The sequence below is a fragment of the Bacillus rossius genome, chromosome 13 (genome assembly GCF_032445375.1).
Source record: "Bacillus rossius redtenbacheri isolate Brsri chromosome 13, Brsri_v3, whole genome shotgun sequence".
Classification (NCBI taxonomy): Eukaryota; Metazoa; Arthropoda; class Insecta; order Phasmatodea; family Bacillidae; genus Bacillus; species Bacillus rossius.
Genome location: NC_086340.1, coordinates 22,853,371 through 22,879,270, shown reverse-complemented (window position 1 = coordinate 22,879,270; position 25,900 = coordinate 22,853,371). Strand labels below are relative to the sequence as shown.

The following is a 25,900-nucleotide window of genomic DNA, read 5'->3' as shown; positions in this document are numbered from 1 at the left end:
TTCAAAGTTTATTTAATTAAAGTACAAGTCTTGATAGTTTTGTAAAATAGAAGTAATCAAAGTCATTTAATTGTGATACTGGGCTTATTTCTGCATAAACATTTTTTGTCAAGTAAAATTTGTAATGTTGGATATTTTAGTAGCAACTTGGGAAGCTCAATTTTCACAGAATACAAATTGCAATTTAAAACTATGTTATAATTTTTTTTTATTACATCACATGTGAAGAGCTGGTTAATTTTTTTTTATCCACTGTAATGAGATACTGTTAAAATAAACAATAACTTTGTTGTTGTAATAATAATAAATATGACATTTCAGGGTGGTAAAAATAGCAATTTTTCATGGCATTAACAACGGTACGTGGTTACATGTATGTTTATTTTCACACACAATAAAAAGGGATATAAAAAAATTGTGTATTTTAATGTGACAGTACACATTTTATTGGAATAGGTTTGTATCCTTTGAGATTCCTAGTAGAATGCATAAAGCTGATCACTATCTTAATTCAAAATAAAAATCAATCATATATGATCCTCCAGATTACAGTACAGAAGCTGTATGAAGATGTGTTTGAAGACACCTGATAAAATTTAAGATATGTTTGAAAAGTTTTAGAAATTTTTATAATTTTTTTGCTGCCTAGGCTTTTTATTTTTTACAAACACTAAATGAGCATGGTTCAATATTATTTATTGGCCTATATCAAAATTATCATGTCAATAATATATCTTTGTAATATTTATACAGAAACAAAATAATATCTACGTAGTAGTCTGTTGCTTTTTGACAGATCACCTAAAATCTATGTTTGTTTATGCCATCCTGCAGAGGTTAATGAAATTAAGGATAAATGGCACTAATATATATAGTTTTGAGCAGTTAAATTGTTGTTTTGGTGGTGGCCAGAGACACTTGTTTGTGGTGAAAAATATTGGCAATTTCATCAACTATTCAACTGATCTGATCATTTCATCATTTTGAATTTTATAAATATATGTATTAGTATTTTAAAGTATTTTAAATGCTTAAAGACAGCTATTAAGACAAAACCTATTTTCTAATTGATTTTTGGTGTAGTTTTCAAAATATTTTCCGTCTTCATCAAACACTTCATAAACTTGTACATGAGTAGGAATTTTGCAGATACCTGGTTTTAATAACAGTTTTGTAGTAATATAATTAATTTTGAATTCCTGGTTTACATCAATGCATAGATTTTAATTAGCTAAAAACACACACCCTATGACAAATGGTTAATCAAATATATTTTGCAATACCGTTAATAGCATGAAAAAATTTATTTACATTTACAATTTTTAGAAGAAAATTAGTTCTCTTTTGAATGTCACTGTTATTTTTCATTAATATACCTTTAAATATAAGTTTTTTATGTTTAATGTTCAATTTTCTTACCGAAGGGATGTGAAATAATTTTACCCAAACTGCACTAGTGTTTACAAGTATTGGTAAATCTGTATTGTACGGATTAGCGCCAAAAAAAATCGTACAAATATGAAATAACTTCCATTATATGCTCTTTTACGTCCTCTTTTCAAAACCGCCTGCGGAGATTAAAAATTCCAATTACTTTTGGAGATATCGCCGTTCTTATTTTGCAATACAAGCCCTATGTAATCATTCAACAGACGCCATTTTATATTTTGCCTTGTGTGCATGAATGCCTAAATAACAAAAATTTTCCATTAGGTAAGGTTAGTTACATGATAAATACTTCAAAATAAACGGAAATTAAAAATAATATTAATTAATTTTACTTGTATAGTTTTAAGTATTTATAATGTAACTGACCTGACCTAACAAAACGGGACAAAGGTAGATTAGGTCAGGTCAGCTACAGTAGGTATAAATACTTTGAAACTGAACGGACATTAAAAATAATAAAATTAATTTTAATGGTTGTTTACTTTTAAAGTATTTATAATGTAGCTGACCTGACCTAACAAACCGGGAAAAAGGATGAACAGTAGGAACTCACGTAATTTTCTTTTTACGTGATGTAGTCGTTCAACTACGTCGCGAAAAAAAAAAAATCATACTTGTAAACAAGCAACAATGGTGGAACGCGGGAAGCCAACGATTCACTCATCCTTCTGGACATACCCGAATACTCACGTTGGCAAGCCTTCTATCAACAGACGAGAGGCAAACGCCCGATCGTGCATCTTCGGTTTTTTTTTTTTTTTGTTTATTGTAAATAAATACATATGCAACTCATGAAAACTAATGGTCAATTAGGTTATGTTAGCTACATTATAAATACTTCAAAACATTGTGGATGGTTGATTTTGTTAGGATAGCTACATTAAAAATACTGTGAAATCATGTAAACGGTTTCCTAGCGCTGGGTAGCTACTTATTAAAAAGTTATTTGCTAAGCAACCATACAATGATTTTACAGTTTTTTTAATGTAGCTATACTTACCTAATATAACCAACCATCCACAGTGTTTTAAAGTATTTTTAATTACTTGCTAATTTTAAGAAAAGAAGGCTTGCCAACGTGAGTATTCGGGTATGTCCAGAAGGATGTGTGAATCGTAGGCTTCCCGCTTAACGCCGCATCAGTGCACATCACGAAAATTAAAAAATTCCATATCTCCTAAAGTATTTGGAATTTCTGATCTCCGCCGGGTTTAATGAAAAGAGGAAGTTAAAGAGCACAGAAAAAAGGTATTTTCGGATTTTTAAAAATTTGAAAATTGATTCACAGATATTGCTGTTGATTTCTCAAAAGGAAGAGGTTTTCCTACTTCCACATATTATCCTTGATTACATAATAAATTAGCCAAAGTAATATATATTACTTATTTAGTATTTAAAAATAATATATTTTTGGTAAAAATTTAGCAATTTCGTTTGTTGTATTGATAGTCTGTTTAAGTTGTCAGGAGTTTTATGTATATTTTTATTCGTCAGTTATTTTCAGGATTCTTGATTACAGCGGTATATTCCGGCAGGGTATTGCCTGTCCAAATTCTTCTGCTGTTTTCAAATTTCTTTACTTGGGACAATAAATTATGAAAATTGTTTTTGAGATGATGTTAAAAACAATTGTGTTCAATAGTAGCCAGAAGTCCTGGCAACTTGGTATTTATAAAATATTTCAACAAATAGTTTGGGTACTTTTTAGATATTTAGTGCCCATTACACACAGTTATAATTACATAGAAACTACAGAGCTTGTTATAATAGTAAATGGTTTAAAATGAGGTCAGTAATCTAGTACTTTCTGTAGATGTTTGAACCTACACAACGTTGTTGTTAATAGTTGTAGTAATAATAATAATTACTACTTAATCAGCTAGATGTAACAATTACAGAAATAATTAAATACTCTAGAACTTGGAAACTGTGGTTTATATATACATTCAACAAAATTATACTGTATTTAATATAACTGGTAGGTTTTTGTCTAAAGAACCAAATAACTAATGTTTTAAAAATTTTAAACGTGCCACACAGTCTTATAAAAATTATATATTTATAGCTCTACAAGTTTCGTGTGCTAGTGGAAATCTCTGCAATGTGGATGTGCTGGTGTGTTTCTATACATGACAAAAATACTTTAAGTTTGTTAGATCTGTGTTATGAGTTTTAAGGTGTTGATTACAAATTTTTCAAGGAACATTGCATTGTAGGAAGCTCCCAAATAGATATGCTTACCTCCAAGTTCGAACAGAAAACCATCAGTAGTATGTGTTTTGTATGGCAGCACTATCAGCAGGCAGAGGAGAGGAAGATTTACTATTACATGAACGATTACAGAAAAATGGGGCAGGAGATTTTTGCAAATTTGTAACTTTTGGAATAGGAAAGAGGTTCGTAGTATGAATATTCTAAAACAAAAAGTGAAGTTACTGATTTAGGAAGATAGCTCTAAATGATATTTCCACACAAATCAACAGAAAATTTGATAGTAAAATATGGTGCTGTGTACAAGTTGTTTGAAAAAAAAAAAATTCTTTTAAAATTTACCTAGATCACTTGAAAGTGGGCCAACCTTCTTTGAAACATAAAACTATAAATAACAACTATGTCGCAATGTGCCGGTTACTTGTTGGGAATGTTACGCTCCATTGAGCGACCTGTGGCTTGCTTCATGGAGAACCAGTTTAGGAAAATGGTTGGTGGCGAAAGTGGACTTTTTTTTTGTCATCGGTGTTGCTAACTGAAGGTATGGTCCATTTGATCCAGACTTATATGGCCAGCATGGCTAGTTAACATTGCATAACGCGTGGATTTGAATTTATGTTGCATGTTGGATTGATCTGCGTGTGGAAGCTGGTCGGAGTCTCCAGCTATCTCCATAATTTTTCATAAGTGAGCAATACCAAACCCCATCCAGGTACCTGGAGATTCTTCGCACACCAACCAATAATGTGTCTCAAATAGAATTGTAAAGCAAAGAATAAACATGTAATCGCAAATACATGTCTGACAATAGTACATACTGAGAAAAAAATTTCTAAAGAATTAAGAAACTTTTACATTATTATGACATAAAAAATTTACATAGCTCGCGCAAGAATTAATGTCATTAGGTGCAGTGAGCATTATTATCAGTCATCCAGGCTTCATTGAAATTAGTCTTGGATTGATATTTTTAACTTCATATTTAAAGTTTACAAAATGAAATGCTGCTATACATAATACAAATTGTGATTTGAATATAAAATTGCTACCATTTTGCAACATAAAAAAATTGCTGCATGTTTTACTACTTTCTGAGTCATGTGCTATGCTTGAATGAATATAAATAAACATTTATTTGTGTTTCACTTCCACATATCTATTTTTTGTTATTATTTAACTTCATGTTGCTTTCATCAAAAACAGTTGCCATAAAACTAAAACATGTTCCTTTTCTTATTATATTTCACTTTTCTTAGCCCTTTTTTTATGTTTGAAGGAATGTATATGCTATTAAATTTTTTAGTTACAGGAATGTTAAACAGCTTACATAAAAAAATTTCTACTCTATCTTTCTGTTTTTCTTCATTAGTTTCTTCCTTAAGTACCAACTTCAGAATCACAATTTTGTTCATTTTAATTGCCAAAGTTTTGTTGTTACTGTTTGCAGTGTAAAAACTAATATTAACTTTCTTAGAGCATTAAATTCCTACATAAAATTAACAGGTTTTCAAATATGATTTATGAATTATTTATAAACCAGTTCAATAGGATTTTGGGTTTTAAAAATAAAGTATGCTACATTCTACAGAAGTGCAGATAAAATTTATAAGAATCAGCAGTTGAATCTTTCTGAGAAAGAATAATGTTTTTGATTGCTGGGTGCTAATGAACTTTTAAAATATTAAATTCTGTAGGATTTTTTTTTTTAAAGACTGCTAATTTTTTGTAGCAGTGGTAGCAATGGTTAATAAACATTTCAAACCAAGCAAGCTGGGCCAGTTTTTACCTTTTGTTTGGTTCTGCTGGTGTATTTGTCACATTAACTGAGGTTCCATATTATCCTCGAGCTGACTTAAAGCGCCATTACTGGCAAAGACTATTGAAACATTTACTTCAGGACCTAGATAATGATCTAACTTTGTCGAAAACCTAAAGAAAGTTAACCTCAAAGAGACCATTTACTGGTTGGGCGATTTGTAAAATGACGTGAAAGAATCTACACAGAAGGAAAGCTGAGAAAACATTACCCAGAAAAATGATACTTCTGGACTAACTGAAAACCATCCACATTATCCAAGGTTGCTGCAGTGCATATTAACTCAGTTAAGAGGCCTATACAGACAGGGCGCAACTCCGCCAGCGGGTTCTGCGCTTACGGCATCGTGCAAGGTGGGCGGGACAAAGCTGGAAGGAGTAGACGTGGATTGGTTATCTTGGCGGCGCGTCACTTCGACTGGGAGGCGGAGTGGGGGAAACACTTTCCACCCCGCCGTCATTCCAGCTTACAGTGTCTTTTAGGAAAGATCGCGGTGTCGCGTTACCTTCGAGACACAGTTATTTACTATACGTCAGTGGATAAAGGCCGCACTTGGCGTTGTGTTGAGCGCATTGCCCACCAACCTCCCAATTCTCTCCCCTGGCCAGGTTATTTACACTAGAGAAGACTATTGGCTGGAGTATTTATTCTCAGAGATCTCTCATTTTCCAAGCTTTCGGAGCTGCGCCGAACTTTCATTGCAAGTTCTATGGAGCTGTCATAACTACGAAACTCATATCCATATAACGAATCAAATGCATTTTCCGTTATATTTAACCAAAAAATATTACATATTTTAATATCATAGTCGGAAATATGTAGGCCTACGTGTTACCTAGTCAAAAATAATGCATACATAGCATAGCAAGTGCGCATACCTAAGCATAAACAACACAGGTACGCATACGCGGACACATGCACACTTCCTTGCTGGGAAATTTTTCGTTTGTAGTTTTAAACCTTGCTGACTAAGAAATTAAAATTGATTTGTGCCAATTATTGGCAAGCAATGATTTACTTAAATAATTAAGTTGTGACTTGAGTTATATAATAATTAATAATTCAGTTATACACTTGGGTCTGGTTATCCTTCAAGTTGTGTGCTATTACGTGTCCACCAGCAAGAAAGTAATATGATTACAATCAAATAAAGAATAATATTTTCCAAATTTTCAATTTTATACTATGTACGAACGTAGTTATATTATTACTGGGTTTCAGAAATAACTAATCAACAGTTTACATGATTTTTCACCCTTCCGGTAATATATATATATATATATATATACAATTTCGTTCATCATAAAATACGTATTAGATTTAAATGTACGTACTAAACTACAATTTATCATACGACTACAAACGAATTGAAGCGTGCACTGATGAAACAATCAGTTAACAAACATTCCTACATAAAAATATGTTTGTTTCAACAACAGGTTGAAATGCATCTCTTTGCTCAACGAAGTCATATAACATAGTCACAGGTACTATTTGTTGCTGCAAATTGTATTTGCAGTTTAAAAAATTACGGAACAAGTCGTCTTAAGTCATCCGAAACATGGTGACGTTATGAGGCAAAAATCGTAATTTTGTTCACCCGGACTTTCCCCATTCTATAACATGAAGTGAGTATACAGGAAGATGTGTGGCTTTTACGGTGTGTGACTAGTGTTCACAGTTTTTATTCCAAACGTAAACAAACCAGTTGTTTGTGAATAGTTTTTTTTTGAAATAATGACGCGATAACTTAGCATGTCATATCATGTATTTTTAACTCTTTATTCCTTTAGAAATAGAATATTTGCAACATTGTCAATATCAATTATTATTGATTTTAAAAAGAAGTGTGGTAATGATAATTGTGCCAAAATGCATTTTCAATACGGCACAGAATCATGTTATTTTTTCTACCTTGTATTTTTTTCATGTTTAGATTGTTTACAATTTGCTGTTTAAAATATTTGTATGCATCTCCACCCAATAACTGTTCAGAAAATAACAATCATCGATTTATCTGTACAAATTATTTTTGGCTTTTCTGAAGAAAAAAAAAGTTAATGTATGAAGTTGTACAAATACATCTTATTTAATCAAATATAATTGAATTTGAACACATTTGCACACCACAAAGACAATAAACATATGAGTTTATGGATACAGTTGAGTAAATTTAGATGGTCTGCTTTTACAAGCATAATTTAACAGCGCACTGAGTTTAAATTTTCTTATATAATAATGTCATATCGCAATAAATACTTTAAGAAAAAATACATATTATATTTCCACATTTTTTAAGAAGATACGCTACAGAGGTAATTAATGAGCAGCTGAACAAGTCTTGACAGCAGCAAATTTTTTTCTTGCTCTTTTTTCAATAGCGTCAATAATGTATGGAGGGTCTCGAATTTCCATGCTCCTCGTATGCCTAGGGTCCACCAGTTCTGGCAAAATGCAGTTATAATAGAATTTTTTAAGATGTGGTTCCATCTCTTGTTTACAAAAATTGTCATCCCTTTCAATTCGAAATATTGCCATCTCTTTTTCCACTGATGTCCAAACACTAAAAATGCAATATTCCCTCTCTGAAATGTGCAGCTGTCCCTGAACTTGATAAAAATATGAATGTGTTTTTTCAGTTTCAGTTCATCTCCTTCGAACTCATATATCGGATGTTCCCTTGTTTAACTGCTGCAGTAACATCTTTTTCAATTGCAGATGATGGACACTTAACTTCTGCAAGACCCTTTTCTCCAATAACACCTTCCGGAGTGGCACCCAAGAAAGGCAATTCCTTGTCAATGAAGAGTCCACTTTTTCCAACCTTATATTCCTTCTTGTTTTTCTAGTTCTATAGCCATCACCTCAAACCTTTTACCATGATAAATTGCAGGCACGTTCAAAATATCGGAGGTATAAACAATTCTGCGAACTAAGTTAATGCAGCTTGTTAATGCACGTCTACGACAGACTTTCCCGAAATTCTAAGCTGTTAGAATTTTTCTATGTGTTTCAAGCCATTTTCCGCTTCCTGCCTGGAGAATTGTGTCTCTCTCTAAATGTTGACGGTCCTCTTGTGTTAGTTGTAACCTACTGAGGAAAGCTTGAATCTGTTCCTCAAATGTTTCTGGATCCATGTCAGGCTGTTGACATTGAGGACCATAGTGGATTTTTGCTGCTTTTCTAGTATCAAACCGTTGTCTTCCTTTACATGTTCAATATATTCATCCAAATGTTGATATTTTCTTGGAGTAATGAATAAACTGTTCGGCTGAAATCATTCATAAATATATTATTTTTGAATAACTTATATCTATTAATGTACCTAAAATCATGTTATATTTCTATGTGCATAAAATATGTATATATTATTTTTTCCCTAGTTTCGAATAAAACAGGAATATTGATAGCAGTAAAAGTACTTATAGTATCTGTAGTATCTTTAATAGTTTTTTGTCCAATGTATGATGCATACTTTGAAAAGTCTTGCTACAATATAAACATTTTCAGTGCTTAAATCAGTGTTCTTATGAATGCTGTTTATGTTTTAACTGGGGATGGTGTATCACTTTTAAGTAAGGTCAGTAAAATATGCTGTCTATTGTCACTAAATGGGGATAAGATTTTTTACTGTATTCATTTTTTTGCCCTGTTTTTAGTGAAATTTCTGATAAAAACATTTATGTAGTTTGAGTAGTTGTGTAATTTTTCAATTGAAGTATATTCGTAAAGTTAAATTATAACTTAACTGTAATTTTTTAACAGGTCAATATAATTAAAAGCAATATCATTGTTATTCAGCTAACCTGATTGCTTGTCTCTGAATTGTTGATACATCTACTGTCTACAGTTGGCTCATTCCTGTCCACCAGCTCATACTGAATGTCAATGGCTCCTTCGGTGGTTGACCAGAAAGAACATCCTGCTTCCATCTCAAATAGTTTCAGAGGCGGTTGCATTTCTGTGTAAGACATGGCTGTAGAGCTGAAAGAGCCACATTACAGTAGCAATAACATTTAACTATTTATATTGATTTATTTAGATAGAAATATAGTTTCGAAAGAATGTCTAGTTTCGTGTAATATTATAACTACCCGACCGTGTGCAAATGATACGAAGGAAAAAAAGTAAACAATTTTTCAGGAAATAGTTGAAGAAAGAAAAATAGCATGTATTAAAAACACTTTGTAATTAACTTATTTTTAAAGTGGGCTAAGGGACTTACATACACTGCCCATCTTCATTGTGCAGGACATTGGTTACAGAGTAGTTATTCTCTTCATCTGATGTGTCATTTTCTCTTGAAGAAATTTCTTGTGCCGTTTTTACTCCCTGGCTGCCAAGGTGTCATCGTGAGTCTCTACCTTCCGGAACTTGATAACTGCAGCTATCAAGTTTAAATTTTTTCCTGCAATGCATAAAATTTATCCTTTTTAATACCGACTTCTTTATTTTTGTGCAATAAATGACCTTACACTGAACAGACCAAAAATCTTATGTATATTTTGGCCAAAACATATTTGTTAAATTAATAGAACTGTTTGTGTTGCCAATCTTACTTTCTCTAAAATAATAACTTAGATTTGTTTTAAATAAAATGTAAACAGTTACTCACTTTGCCGGATAGCTTTCTTCATAGTACACTACTTCATGCACTCCGGAAGTTATTTCGTTTTCAATCAGTTCTTGATGGCTGCAGTGAATTCTTGATAGGCTCTGGTTTTCCAATTCTTCATTGACATGGTTTTGTTTAGGTATAGTTTTATTCCTGTGAATAAATTGATAATTCAGTGCCAAATAAACACATTACACATTACACATTTTAAAGGTTAATACTACAACGTTAATACAAACACATATTATATGCTTCGACTGTGAGGAGCCAGAGTTTGTTTCCGCCCCTCCCCCTTCCCAACAGGGAGCTCAGTCTGTCCAAACTAATAACTTATGGATGCTTTACATATTATAAACATACATATTTAACCTATATATTTTAAATAAACTTTTCAATATGCGACTGTTCATCTAAGATAACTCAATATTATGGTGGGGAAGGTGTTGGAGGTGAGAGATCACAAGGTAGACTAAGTTTCGACTACGCAGGCTAATGAACGCAATCTGTATTTTGTATGACATATTACAAAACAAACTGACCTTTGACTCCAGTATGCTTTGAGATGAGTAGCTTCATTTTTCTTTCTTGTTGCATAAATATAAAGATGATTCTTCTTTATTTTCTCCAGTTTCTTTTTAACTCCATCCTTGAAAAAGAAATCGTGCATATAATAGTACTTCTCGATGCTGTTACAAAGCCAAATATCGATCTAACAAGGGGTAAAAATAACAGTCGCTCAACTTTTTCCGCCTACAGGTAACCTCCACTTGGCTCCGAGTATGCCTTACTGAGTCTTCTCGCCGCGCGATATGGTGGGCGTAGAATGGTTGAGGTTTTCTCTGGGAATAACTGCCTGAATCCTAGAATTTATTACTTCCGGGTCATTCAATGCCATTTCACACACCTGCTGACATCACCATCACCGAATTCAATGAAACTTAGGGCTTTAACAGTACAGGTTCAGGAAAGTGAATTCTCAAAGTTACAGCCCCCTGTGAATAATACTTTTTATACAGCAGGGTTGCCAATTTGTGGAAAAAGTGGAATTGTGTTAATGCCTTACTAGAGTAGTTTTAGTGAACATGGCCTAATTCACAATGTTCTAGTGTTTGATCCCAGATCCATCCCAAAATGAAACTTATGTCACTTAGACCAATAACGCACTTCATAACATATAATTTTTTCACATTTTTCAAAAATATACTTTTCAAAATTTTCAAGGTCACATGTTACATGACCATGACCTTGAAACAAATTTCTTCTAAAATTCGTAAAACTTATTTTTATCTCAAAGGACACTTTTCTAGCTTTCTATTGAGCCCTACTTCAAGGTTCTCACTCAACTACAAAGGAAGTTACAAATATTTTTATTGGACCTCGCGCAGCAAAAATTCCACTTTTTCCACAAGTTGGCAACCCTGCTGTATAAAAAGTATTATTCACAGGGGGCTTTAACTTTGCTAATGCACTTTTCTGCACACCTACTGCTAATTTGCCGAGTTTTTTTTAATTCTGAGATGGTGATGCCAAAAATTATTATTTTCTGGTTGATTTGGCATGGAATGACCCTTCCCGACCAGGCGGCCTCAGTGGTAGACACTATTCCTGCGAACACATGTGCTTATCGCGATATCCGATACCCCGACGCGCTGATACGGCGACCGAGCAGCCGTCAGACGAACTTCCCCTCCGCTGCCTTCACAGCAGCCGCTAGCCCCACTCCTCGGCTCCAGTCGCCGGCTGAAGAATACGCCGCGCGAGGGAGACACTTCCCGGCAGAATAAATGTGCGGAAATGCTTTTCGTCGTAGAAGAATTCTGGGAGTTTTTCAGCGGTGACCTATGTATTTTTTTACACCATTTTAATCAACGATTAATACTCTATCGTTGTGTGTTTCTACTTTTTTTGTATGCATTACACACGATACATAAAACAGCTGCGTAAAACCACACATTCGGAAATATTTTTACCTATGTTACGAATTTTTAAAAGCATTATAAAAATCATAGATCGACCCTTTCATCCTTTCCTTATGCATGCAAAAAAAATGACAGTGTTATCTGTAATGGGAAGCTGCAAATTATTCTTAGCAAAAGGCCCTACAATCACGTCCTGAAGACTGTCTGTATAGGCCTCTTAATAGAGAATCTACTGTGTTTAAGACTTGAAGGAAGTGCAGAAATTTTGACTTTAACAAGGTCTATGAAAAAGAGAGAGAGAGCGAGAGAAAGCGTAATATGGCATGCAGTAAACAAAACACATACTTATGTGGTGTGTTATAGAAAAAAAATGGCTGTGTATGTATATATTTCCTCCATTTCTTAGGTCTATGACAATCTCTTTTCCCTCCCCCAACCCCTGTGGACAATTTCTGAATTTGCGCTTGTGTGCTGTATACTGAAAATTCAATGATTTTACATTACTTCATTGACGTAGTGAGAAGCATATTTCATCATACTTTTTTCCATCAGCTGTACTCAGATTGGTGTTGAAAGATAAGATATGAATGTTTCTTTACGTAACGTTCATATACTCCCGCAATCAAACTTATTAGTTTGTTAGCTCAACCCAGAATCTTAGTGGTTGAATGTTTTATTACTATAAGGTTCAGTGCATTATGTCTTAAATAAATTTCCTTGTCTCCATTTCACTATTTGAAATGTCTTGTGTTCATGCTAATGTAAACTACACATAGTTGTTAGCGTGATGTGGAAGATCATTTTTTTTTCCAACTAGCTTTACCATTTTAACTATGAAATTAAATAATAATAAGACATGTATACAAACACATAGAGGTTTTACCAAACAAATTATGTATTATTTTGATATTGTGGTCAAAAATCTAAAAATATTTAGGTTGGATCTGCAGTATAGCTCAACAATGTTTTTTTTTTCCTTTCTTTCTTTCTAGCACAGGTTAGTTCTGTGTGAAAGTTAAATATAATTATTTTATGTTGGTTATTTGTTTTTTTGAGTATTAATTCTTTTAAAAAAAAATTCTTATTTTCATTGTATAGATACATAATAATGTTTTTAATTGAAAAGTTACTTGATAAAGTTGAGTTAGTTAATGAATTTGGGCGTACATAACAAGTAATTTTAGGCCTGTTTGTAAAATGTGGCCGTTAGATGCATATATAAGTTCATGATGTCGTATTATGTTGTGGTTCTTCAGCAGTTGATTTTGCTGTTGTACATTAAAAATTGTTGTGATTTTAAAAAAGGTTTTTTTCACTAAATCCTTGGTTTTCCATTTGTTGCAGAGCCTTTTCCAGAATGGATGGAGGAAAAAGGCGATCTTGGAATTTTTGAAAGCCTGCCGTTGGAAACAAGCAACTTGGCCATCCCCGAGGCTGTGAAGAAACTGCCAGTTGCACATAAGGAGGGCGTATCCGACACTTCATTTCTGCTCCAAGAATTCCAGAGCATTTACGACCAGTTAGAGCTAAACAATGCATCCCTCACTCCTCCACAGAGTCCCACGTTACCTTCGTACACAAACATTTACAATGTCGCAGACAGCCTTGTTATCAGCCAACCACAGCAGTTGGCGCAAGTGCAGTTCATTCAAGTTACTCCCTTGGTCCCGGCTGCTTACCTGGGAAAGAAAGATCCGTTCGTGGTTCCTGTCGCCTTCGTGGAAAAAAAACCAGAGGAACCTCTGTTGACTTCTTTCGAGCAAATAGTCCCGGCCACTCCGTCGACAGATCTGGCACATGAGATGACGGTCGTGGATGAGTTGGTCCGCATGTGCGCCGACGAGATGGTCCCGGACGTCGAGACCAGCAGCACCTCGGGGAAGTCTTGGGTGGAGAATGGGGAGCGGGAGTCCCCTGTTTCGAGCGACGGAGGTTCCGACAGCGAAGTCTTGTTCAGCTATCCCCCGAGTCCTTACTTGAGTTCGAGCAGCAGGAGCAGTAGCGGTGACGAGGATCCCGACTACGCTCCGTGCGTCGTCCCGCACTCGGCCGGGACGGGCAAGGGCGGTCGCGGGAAGAAGCGGAGTGCCAAGGATCACGTCTCGCCCGCTCCGGACGAGAAGAAGATGCGCAAGAAGGAGCAGAACAAGAACGCCGCCACGAGGTACCGCAAGAAAAAGAAAGCGGAAATAGAGGAAATTCTAGGTGAAGAAAAGGGGCTGGAGGTGAAAAATGATGAACTGAACAAGCAGGTTGAAGATCTTTCTAGGGAAATTCGTTATCTTAAGGGATTCATGCGCGACATTTTCAAAGCTAAAGGATTCATAAAATAAGCTAAATGTAACGTGTAGGGCATACAAATATGTTTGCCAAATTAGTAATTTCTTGGAGTTCAAGTATCGCAGGTATAAAGTAGTACTTACTGGTGTAAATTAAATGGACACAAAGTTAATGTTAAGTCTTTAAGTTTTAAAATGTTTGTATTTTTGTTTTTTATGTTGCTCTGCCACTTCGTTGATCATACTTGTAACGTCACGTTTGTTTTAGAGTATACTGGACCGAAAACGGGCGTTGTGTAGTATAAGGCAGTTCACTATGAAGAGCTTCTTCAGCTTGAATGATAAGAATTGTGTTGCATTACACTAACAAATGTTTTCAGTTGCAGCATACTGAAAAAATTAGGCTAGGGTTGGTTCGTTCCATTGCATTAATGTTCTGATTAATGTTTCTAAATATACTGGTACAGGTTTTTTTTATTCCCGTGAACAGTGAACAGAAGTCATGTTCCACTGAACATACATGCTGTTCTTAAGAAGATACTTGCAATGTTTTGAGTATACAGGTACTAGAGTGAAACCAACAGTGAAAAAAATAATTACATAATTATCTTTTGATATTTTGTGTGCCTCTAAAATGTTCAGTTTTTAATTCAATTTATGCTTGATATTTGCTTAACTGCTGTTTGTGGTTGCATCCCACATAATTGATCTTTTGTGTCAGTGTAGAAAAAAAAAGCTTTTGAGAAACATGTTAAATTAATAATATTTGCTGTGCCCAACAGAAAATTATACATTACACTTTTGGGCCCAATTGAATTTTCATGGCTGAAATTAATTTCTGGAGCAATGTGAACCAACCTTTTCCTAATTGATAGGTTTATTTACCACAGCGCAAATATTCCATTTCTATAATAGTAGTTTTTTTGGATTTAAATATTTATTTTTATAATTAAATGTTTACATAGCAGTGTCACTAATTTTTGTGTACTTTATTTACTGAATAATGTGGGCAAAGGCCATATATATTTGTATTGAATTAAATAAAAAAATTTAGATTTCACTGTGTCAATATGTTTTAAAATTATTTTCATGATTTCATGCATGTTAAACGACATAAGTTTTTACATTTTTTTTAAATTATTAAGTTTCTGGTTTATTTTACTAATACATAAACCACATGTTTTTCTTATCTGGCAGGATAATTCTGAGCATATACAGAAATCTTGCTTGTGAGGCCATGGGTGGAATAGGCCCTTTTTTATTCATTAAGATGTTCGCCGGGTAAAGCATTTGGTAACCATAAAAAAATTCATTACTTGGATATAATTATGTGGCTTTAACATTCCAGTTTTGTGGTTTTATATAAAAGTTTCTGATCTGTGGTTTCAGTTAGGTTGTTCAGGTCAGGATGTCCAGCATCAGAGAAATCGTGTAATGATTAGGGAATTTTTAATTCTGAAATAATCTGGAAATTGTCAGGGAAATATATGTTAGGTCAGGGCATTTAGATGAATTTGTAAGACCTGTATCGCTAGCCGTTTAGCTGGATTTTGGATTCAGTTTTTTTTTTGTAATGTTTTGTGTGTCGAGAATTTTTGAGCAGTTGTATTTTTTTGGTGAGGTTTATCTCCACTTTGTGCATAGATTCCAAAAATTTAGTTACTGTGTAAACAAATTCGTCACCAAAAAATATTTATATATTTTTTTTGGTGACCAAGGCAGCACATAAATTCACATTCAAGCAGCACATAAATTGGTAGTGGTTGTTTTCTATGGGAATATTACATGTTTCGATTGGTGAAAACTTGTAAAAAAATCCTGGAGAAGTCAGAAAAAATTCAGGGTATTCTGTTAGTGTGTTTTGCTGGATATAGGTCTCCCTCAGGTGAGTGGTTTGAACCGACAAGTGCTGCTAAGAGACAGAGAAACTGGTTTCTCAAGCGGGCTGTTGCCAACCGAGCGGGAAGGTCGAACAGACGAAAGCCAACGACCACTTATCCTGGCATCAGGCCAGTCGCTGCAACACCACATTTTATCCTGTAAAGTTGAATTTATTTTTGAGAGTTTCATAAGCTCTCTCTCTCTCTCTTTCTCTTCTGGTTTTCATGGTGTGGTGTTGCTGTGCCGTGTAGTGGTGACACATCGGGATTAGTTTTTAGTATACTATGAAGAAACTTTGTTTTGTCATTTGTTTATGACACATGTGCATGGACTTGGGGCACAACTTTAATAGAAGAGCACAGATTTTACAGTTTCATGGCAAAAATTTGTTTTAATTGGGTTTCATGTTACACAGTTTTACTCGTAGGCTACAAAAACACTAAGGGTACCTACTAGAAGACTTTGTAAACTTGGGTCTGTCAGTGTTGGGATTGAGCCCACATAAGCACGACACTATTGGCAGTTATGGCCACTGATCCTGCACGACCATCCTGGAAACGACCGTACCATCTACACCACAGTACGAGTACTGGTAACCATAGAAGAAGCTTGATGAAGATTGCAGTTTAGGACTCTTGGGTTTTACAAATCTATAAGAGGCAATGTCTTGTGTGTTCTGGCTGTAATTTCCACACAGTTTAAGTTTAACTGCTCTGGTCTATGGCAAAATTATGTGGAGTTTGAAATTGAAATGTTTTCCTGCCAGTAAGCGAATAACCACAAAAGCACGACCGATGTGATGCGACAGTAAAGTACTGTCATGTTATTGGGAACTTTTTTTTTTACCATTGCCACAATCAAAATTGAATAAAATGTTTCTGGCAGTTTCGTATTCACAACACGTAATTTTTTTTATTCTACATGTTGAGAGAAACATTCTTAATCAAAATTCGATGTTAGTTTGGAAAATAATTACAGCACAGAAAGCACTTATATTTTTCATAAATTCATAAATTTAGTGTACAAAATGCACCATTTCAACCGTCATTCAAAAACATTACGATGTACATTTCAATAATGTCGCACCTAATTGGTCATCTTGTTGATTTTGCAGGTGTTTGAACATGATTTTAAAAATTATAGGATCAGGGTTCAAGTTTCATGGTTTCCCCAAAATCTGCAGGCAAATGCTGCGACTGTTCCTTACTGTAACTTAGTGCTGATTCTGGATGCGTCATTTCTGAATGCAATCACAGAAAATACTGCGCAAGTCATTCAGGGTTTGTATGCCTCCTTAATATCTCTAAAGAGTCCTTAATTTGTCATTAATTCAATAAGCCCTTAAAATTTCTTAAATTTCACTAAGAAAAAATCCTTAATAAAGATTTATAGCATGAAAGTAATACAAAAATGTGGGCGTTGATTTTCTTTTGTTTCTGACTTGGCAATAAACAACACTAAGCACTATTTCAAAAATTTATAAAAAAGTTTTGAATTCCTTTTTCATCATTTGTACGGTATCTCACCTTCAAACTTAAAGGGTGTATAAGAGTTATTTGTCGAGGCATTTTGTGATATTACAGATAGTTTTCTACCTAATGATGGTGAAAGCAAAGTAAAGAGGTCTTTAACTCTTTAATTATTGATTGTACAAGAGGATACGAACAATGTCATTTTGCATTATCTTGGTCACTTTTTTTTTGATGTGATAATGCCTTATAAATCGATGAACGCCGGCTGCACACACGAAAAAGGATGATTCATTGTCACGTTCCACTTAAGCCGAGCATGCAAGAACCGGCCAACCGCCGTGCGAGAAAATCTAGAATATCAAACAGGTTAATGCGGGCTTTTTAAAAGCAGCAATTTAATTTTTTTTATTTATTTGTCCAATTTCGTCATTTCAAATTAATTTATTGACATTGATTTAATTTCAGTTTATTTCTATAACTAATTGTTCGTGATTATATTTAAACAAATTATTTAAATTAAATTTGCAAAAACTGTAAATAATATTTGAAAATTAAAAAGTATGCTATTTTCATCAATGTTTTCTTATGACATCGCGTAAAATTATCGTCCGTAAACAGACTTTACAGACAACCCCCTTTTCTTTTTTCTTCAATAAAACAATACTCGACGGAGCAATTATGCGAGCATTTTTCCATGTGTGAATAATAAGTTAATTTAACCCTTTAGCCCAGTCCAGAATGTGCAGTCGGCAGTCGGCAGTCTGCAGTTCGCAGTCGTGCAGTCGGATATTAATATACGCATATCCCTTTCAAACTTCTCAATGAGCAGTCGAGCAGTCGGCAGTCGGCAACTCTGCAGTCGGCGATCGCCAAACTTAATCTTGGACTGCCGACTGCTCGACTGCAAGTTGTCTGCTAGCCAATCAGATCGCAGTATTTTGTCGACGTCATTTCGTGTGTGTGTATATATATGTGTATATATATACGGGATAAAGAAGAGTTTTGTAAACACAGCTATATGTACATGCGTTTTTAGTGTATTTTGGAATATTTTTGGCATGGAAGAAATCAATCACGAACTTTTAATTGACCTAGTGCATTAAAGGCCGTGGCTATACGATCTAAATAAATATAGTTTAAAAAACTAAAGAAACATGCTTTTAAAGATTATCAAACTAAAAAGTAAAAAATAATTTTAAAATTTAATTTATGAAATAGTATATAAGCAATACTAGTATAAACGAGAAAAAAGCTTGAGGCGCTTTGTGCCATATTTTTTGTATATTAAGCGCCCCATGCTTTTTCCTCATTTATACTAGTATTGCTTATATACTATTGTCATAAATTAAATTTTAAAATTATTTTTTACTTTTTAGTTTGATAATCTTTAAAAGCATGTTTCTTTAGTTTTTTAAACTATATTTATTTTTAACTTTTTAGTTTGATATTCTTTAAAAGCATGTTTTTTTTTAGTTTTTTAAACTATATTTATGTATAATTATCATAGGGAAATGAGTTACCGACACTACCTATTACCATCTGAGATAACTATTTGGAGTTGCAACGTCACAAAGAAATGGTAAAGTCTCTCCGAATCATTTACAGTTAGATGTATGGATATAATCTTAGAATTTACCGGGGGGGGGGGGGGGGGGGGAAACACTTTTTTTTTTCGGCGTGGCCGGGAGTAGAACCAACGATCGCCGATTCCGAAAGCAAACGTCACAGAAATCGCGCGCCTTAGACCGCTCGGCTAACGAACGTAATGAAATTGGTGGGACATTTTACAGTGATCAGTCACTCACTCTTAGTCGAAAGAGTTACAGACGGACAGACAAACAAACATACAGGTGAAGCTAATATAAAGCACATGTAAAAACAAAGTCTATAATTTGCTGTACCCATACCAAACGAATTTTAGACATTTGTAGTAGCGGCGACAATAGACTAGAAAGATCCCTACTTATTTACTTTTGATCAGCTACGTGTCATTTTCACTTGTTTTATTTACACTGACGAATCAAACAATACCTACCTCGGCTATTGATTTCGAATTGTGAAATATATGTATATTTGTATGCATACAACTTGGTAGTAATTCTTTGGTAGAAAGCTAGCCGAAATGCGTAGCCTCCCCGACCTCCCTCTGTTTTCTATGTCCCCGACTGCAAACTGCCGTCTATTGTGAACATGGCGTGGCTGTTATACGACTGCGGACTGCCGACTGCACGACTGCCAACTGCCGACTGCACATTCTGGACTGGGCTTTAGCCGGAGACGTGAAAATATTTGACATATCTGGTGACGTGGTGCTCCTCAGACCCCAAAATGTTTTGTAGAATTTAACTGATTAGAAATTATTTTTGTTCCATGTAAAATTATTTCATGCATTTTTTATACTTATTAATTAAATTTAAAAATAAATTAGTAAATGATTATTTACCAAATATAAAATACAATTTTTTCCAGTGGAGCTTGCTCAAATAAATCTAAAAATGCCTATTTGTAATACTTGCTTTTAAAAAAAAAATAAGCAGATGGTAGCCTAAAAGTTTTATTTGCTATTCAATATAGATATAGTGACAAAACAAAATCTAGAAAACTTCAACGAATAATAAGACATTTAATAAAATCTACGACAGATAAATTTTCCCAACAAAAATAAATTACTTTTTCCCCCCCAAATATTTTCCTTGCATAACAAATGCTTCAACCACAACAAAATATATAATCTAGATAACTAGAAAGCACATGCATACTTATATATTTTGAAAATGGCATTTTTACATAAAATATATTAGTCGAACATTGTTTGAAATTGAGATTATACAGTATTTGCACATGTTTGCTCTGTAATCATCACACATTGCTTTTCCACACACACTTTCATCACTTAAGTCACTAAAAATATATTTCAACCACTTAGAAATAGTTTCGTCATAATCTGGATCGCCCACACGCACACGTGTTCGTTTAGAAGCCATTTTATCACTTCTGAGATAGAAACATATCTGGTGACGTGGTGCCACTACGATCCCAAGTTATCTTTGCAACCTGATATCTAGCACCAGACAGCGTAAACAAATCTGACACTGCAGGAGGAGACTATGTGATATCCAAGCGAAAGGTAGATGGCACCACAAGCAAGAGCCTTGAACTGAACATAGATGGCAGCAAGTTAAAGTTTTGTTGGGGTCACGGAGACCCCACGTCTCCGGATAAGGGATAAGTATCCATAAACGAGTAATATTGGTCGTTGATGCAAAGCTGTCGAGAAAAACAGAATCATTGGTATGTGCTGAAACATGTTTGAAAAGCTTGGCGAGCGTTGGCAGCGCAGTGAATATACCACTGTTTAAGTGCGGCTAAATGACTGCGCATATAGAAGAAGGAAAAAAGTGATTTATTTTATTCCCCGGAGTCTATAAGTTAGACCTTGTGCCAAGGCAGTTTCCAGCAGCCGGTCGGCTAGCTTCCTGATATTCTGCGCGGAGTGTACTGCTACTGCATACTGCAGGGAAGCCTACGATTCACACATCCTTCTGGACATACCCGAATACTCACGTTGGCAAGCCTTCTTTTCTTAAAATTAGCAAGAAGTAATTAAAAATACTTTAAAACACTGTGGATGGTTGGTTATATTAGGTAAGTATAGCTACATTAAAAAAAACTGTAAAATCATTTTATGGTTGCTTAGCAAATAACTTTTTAATATGTAGCTATCCAGCGCTAGGAAACCGTTTACATGATTTCACAGTATTTTTAATGTAGCTATCCTAACCAAATCAACCATCCACAATGTTTTGAAGTATTTATAATGTAGCTAACATAACCTAATTGACCATTAGTTTTCATGAGTTGCATATTTATTTACAATAAACAAAAAAAAACCGAAGATGCACGATCGGGCGTTTACCTCTCGTCTGTTGAAAGAAGGCTTGCCAACGTGAGTATTCGGGTATGTCCAGAAGGATGAGTGAATCGTAGGCTTCCCCATACTGCATGCAGGATGCGCATGCATGCCACCACGCCAACGGCCGAATTGAAATTTGGAATGTTGGCTGCTACCAGTGTTGCCAGACCTACCCAAATTCGGGTACACGTACCTAAATTACTGTCTACCTGGTACCCGAGAAGATCCGAATTGAGAAAGAAAAAATATTAGTAAAAAATATTTAATACTCATTTGGCATGGAAAACCATTTTTTTTTGTCCTTCACATGGCACAAAAATTCCCTGCCTTTTTGAAAAACAGGCGCTCTGGAGAATCACAGGATCATGCAACTAGAATTAAGTAAACATTAAAAAACAACACAAATTACAGGTAATAATTTTACACCAACCTTTACCTGAAAATATTGTTTACATGTGGCTGGAATAGTATTTAACCCCCCCTACTCACTCGTGAAGATGCATTTTAAAAACCTACGCACGTACCTTAGCAGTGGAGCCAATATTGCAGTTAAGCTACAAAATTATGTACGATATTTGTATTAAAGAAAACAGAAATATTATGTTTTACAGTACTTTTTTTTTGTCTTGTAATTGAATGACACTCGAACTTCGAACTTACGGTATTGTTTTCGAATGTAGAGGTGTGCGTACTTTTTGTGTGTGCTATGGCTGGCAACACTGGCAGCAACTGTTCGCTGTCAAAATGTTTTTAAATAACGGCCCGGCCACGATCATCATAAGCTTAAAACAGTTTAACTTTGACTAGCTGCAATCGAACATTGTGATGAGCATTTACAAAAGTCCGATGTCATTACTATGCAGAGTTCGCTGTAGGTTTAACTCTTGCTTAGTTAGGTATTGCTAAAACCGTGATATGTTTCCGGCTAATCAGTGTAGACTAGACTGTCGAATATTATTTTATTTTGTTTATTATATTCTGACGAATAACTATCGAGGTTAAATTTCCGAAGAAGAAAATTATTTCTGCTTTTAAGTGTGTAATTCCTGTCTCGTCATGGATTTTATTCTGCAGCAACATTAATTTTTCGAACGCTAAAAGAACCAAAACAAACAAAGAAATTGAGTTCAGTTTATGTCCGTTGTAGCGAGGATGCTGTGCTGGTTTTGTGTTGTGAAAGTTCTAGTCGTTATAACCATGTTGATAGTGGCATGTGCGTTAAATGATTAGTATTCCTTGGCTTTAGCAAAGTGTTAACCTAATGCTTAAATAGTGATTTTTTACTTCATAAGTGCCAAGCTATACCTGTAAACACGGAAAGGTGAGTACATCGCACGTTGAAGTTAATTTAATTACTTTGTATGTGTATACAAAAACAAAGTTTACTTCACAGGAGTAGGATATTACTAGAAAATTTTAAGCTTAGTATTAGATGTTTTATGATTCGAGAGTTGAGTAAAACTAAAGATTTGTACATACTGTGTTTTTGTTGTGGGAGAGAGTTAGCATGTCATACTTACATTCACCAGTGTTGCCAACGCTAGTAAATCCTAGTCACCTAGCTCAATATCAAAAGTCGCTAAAACTGATTCTACCAGGGGTGGATCCAGGATTCCGTTCTGGGAGGGGCACCAAGAGGCCAGTGGGGGCCTGATAAAGGGGGTGGGGGAGATGAAATAATTGTTGGTAAGTAATTAAATAACGCATCGTGTGCAACAACATACATATAAAATACGCTAACGTTTAATTAAGTATATTACCATCATTGTAACAATCACATAAATTGTTTAAATCACAATTGCAAAAAAATACTAGAAATATGCAATTGTATTTGAAACAAAAGGCAACAAAAATTTTAATCAAATTAAAAAAAAATATATGTAAGTTATTCATTGTCAATAAATCGTTAATTCTTCGGTCTCATCCTCATCTGATACAGCCGCAGTTCGGAACTGGTATTTTCAACAAATTAACAATTGGGAAAATTATGTTTTTCCGAGTATTTGCATGAGAAACACTAGAGTATCTAGTAATTTTGTGGGGTCATTGTCTGCTTATAGTGCTATTTGTACGTCTTTTAAAGTATGTTTAAGTTTTTGTCTCGAAAGAATAACTTTTGTTCGTTCCAATGAGTTGCAGCAATTCCAACGGTATTCCAAAATATCTTTACAGTAGAATCCCGCTAATCCGAACTAATTGGGACCGAACCCTATTCGGATTAGCGAAAATTCGGATTAGGCGGAATTTAGTCATATAATGCCATATATTGTCTTTTTGAGGCGTATTTAGTGTCTGATATATCAAATATGTAAGGAAGGTCAGACGAAAAATACACATTTATTATTTAGCGTACATATTTAGTGTCATATAATATTTTTAATTACTCACATAGATAGATAAATTATAAGTTTCTTATGTACGTATTAATAAACGTACAACATTACTTGAAAAAACTTGTTTTTCTTTACTTTTCTTAGTTCTTAAATTATATGAAAGTTTTTTTTCCTAGCCCTGTTCGGATTAGCGGGGTTTGGATTAGCGGGAATCTACTGCATTTATATTTTTCCAACTGATTTCTCAACAGGATTAACGCGTTAATAGTTTTTAACGATAATCTATTGAATTGTTTTGTTTTTATAATGTTCATAGAACTGAATACTCTTTCTACTTAAGCATTTGAATGTGGCAACGATTGCCAGAAAAAGGATTCTCTCATGCGGCATTTTTATACTGCAAAACCTCGCTCCAAAATCTAACAGTGTTAGTAGTTTTATTCCACTTAATGTAGTTAATATTCGTTATATCTGTTTCCGTCTAGTTTTGTTTTCTCTTTAATAATAATAATAATTTTTACACCTGCAGTTGGGCATTCGCCCGGTGGCAAGGAGTTCCCCCTCCCCCAACTACCCTCACTCATCCCCCCTCTGGAGCCTCCGTAAGTCCTTCCCAGATCCAGTGTCCACCAATCCAATATAATGTTTATTCAATGTATACGTATTACATTCAAATGTTTAAATTGTTGAAAACTGTTTTTATGCAATTTTTTTAATAATAGGAGACTGCAAATTTACTAAAAACAACGTATGAACAATATGTCAAGATAGTGTCTACATGTTCAATTGATGGTTTGTGTCTAGCGTAAAATATTTAATTTCGTGGAATGCACCTGTCCACATGAATTCGAACACTAGAAATGCTGTAAGTAGTTCTCAATTCTTCAGCTGTTAATTTTCCATCATGCAACAATGACCCCTTTGTTGGAGATGCTTGTTTTATTTCCTGAATCTTTGACAGACATGACCTGATTGCCACATTCTAATATACAATAATCCACAATCATTTGTAATAATTGTCACTTGATTTTCCACTGAAGCATTTAGGGAAAAAAAACAATGGTTTTATTAACATCTGTTTGAATCAAAACTTAGTTTTTCGTAGAGAATCACCCATAGAACTTTTATAATCTACAATACTTACATGTTTACTGTTTTCAACAATTTTGCGGCCTCTTTCACACTTTTCGAAAGCGTGCGATGTGGCAGCCTTATTTTTATATTTGTTTGAAAATATTCTGGATACGTATTCAAGATTTTTGGGTTGTCCGACCTTTAGTTTCCAATGGAATGAACATTTTTGACGCGGTTGATTGTTATCTAAGTGCACCACCAAGACAAAAAAAAACTATAGGGATTTAATATAATACATCAACAATCAGTTTATAAATAATATATTTTATACTTAATATTAAAATAGAAGCACATTACACTGTTCGAATATATTTTTTCCTTGAAATGAATTAATCGTGATGACAAAACTTTTTCCGTAAGTTCACGGACCATATGTAAAAAGATGTATAAAGGGATGTGACATCCGTAAAAGTAAATAATTGTTGTACCTATTGTTTTGTATATTTTTGTTTATTTTTTTTATAAATATGTTTGTTACAGCACGGAAATGTATGAATTCTCTAGCTAATTTGCAGTTTGTTTTCACATGTAAACTTAACTATCTCAGCTACTATGCACGAATGTGAAATTTGTGATTTGTGATTTCCTTTCCAAACTATACGTATACATTGTACGTATAGTTTGTACGTAAATTAACGGGCTTCCTGATAGCGTATACATACTATTTTTAAATGATCATTCTTTATAAGCAGTGCAGGCATACAGCTTTTATCTACAAATTTCCTTTCGTTCCTCTTCAGTTTTCCCGCTTTGGGAATGAACAAAACACTATATTCGAGTACGTATTTCTGTAAACATTACTGTACCCAATCAAAAATAAATTTGCAATACCTTTTCGCTTTTTATAACCATCCATACAGCTAGAGGAAGAGGTAGGA

General features: G+C 34.3%; 1 protein-coding gene and 1 long non-coding RNA gene across 3 annotated transcripts in view; one reads left to right on the top strand and one right to left on the bottom strand.

The window, feature by feature from the left end:
* The window catches only part of LOC134538370 (activating transcription factor of chaperone), a 67,725-nt gene extending 52,367 nt beyond the window's left edge, over positions 1–15,358 (top strand). For both annotated transcript variants that reach the window (XM_063379638.1, XM_063379639.1), the window contains one exon: positions 13,355–15,358. In XM_063379638.1, coding sequence (XP_063235708.1) covers positions 13,355–14,343 — 989 coding nt within the window. In that variant the 3' untranslated portion in view covers positions 14,344–15,358. The remainder of the gene's footprint in view (positions 1–13,354) is intronic.
* LOC134538371 (uncharacterized) lies at positions 9,273–12,106 on the bottom strand. Its single transcript, XR_010076128.1, has 3 exons — positions 10,631–12,106; positions 10,092–10,244; positions 9,273–9,884 (listed from the first exon to the last, which is right to left on the bottom strand). It is a non-coding gene; the product is annotated as an uncharacterized LOC134538371 (long non-coding RNA).
* Positions 15,359–25,900: the final 10,542 nt, after the last annotated feature.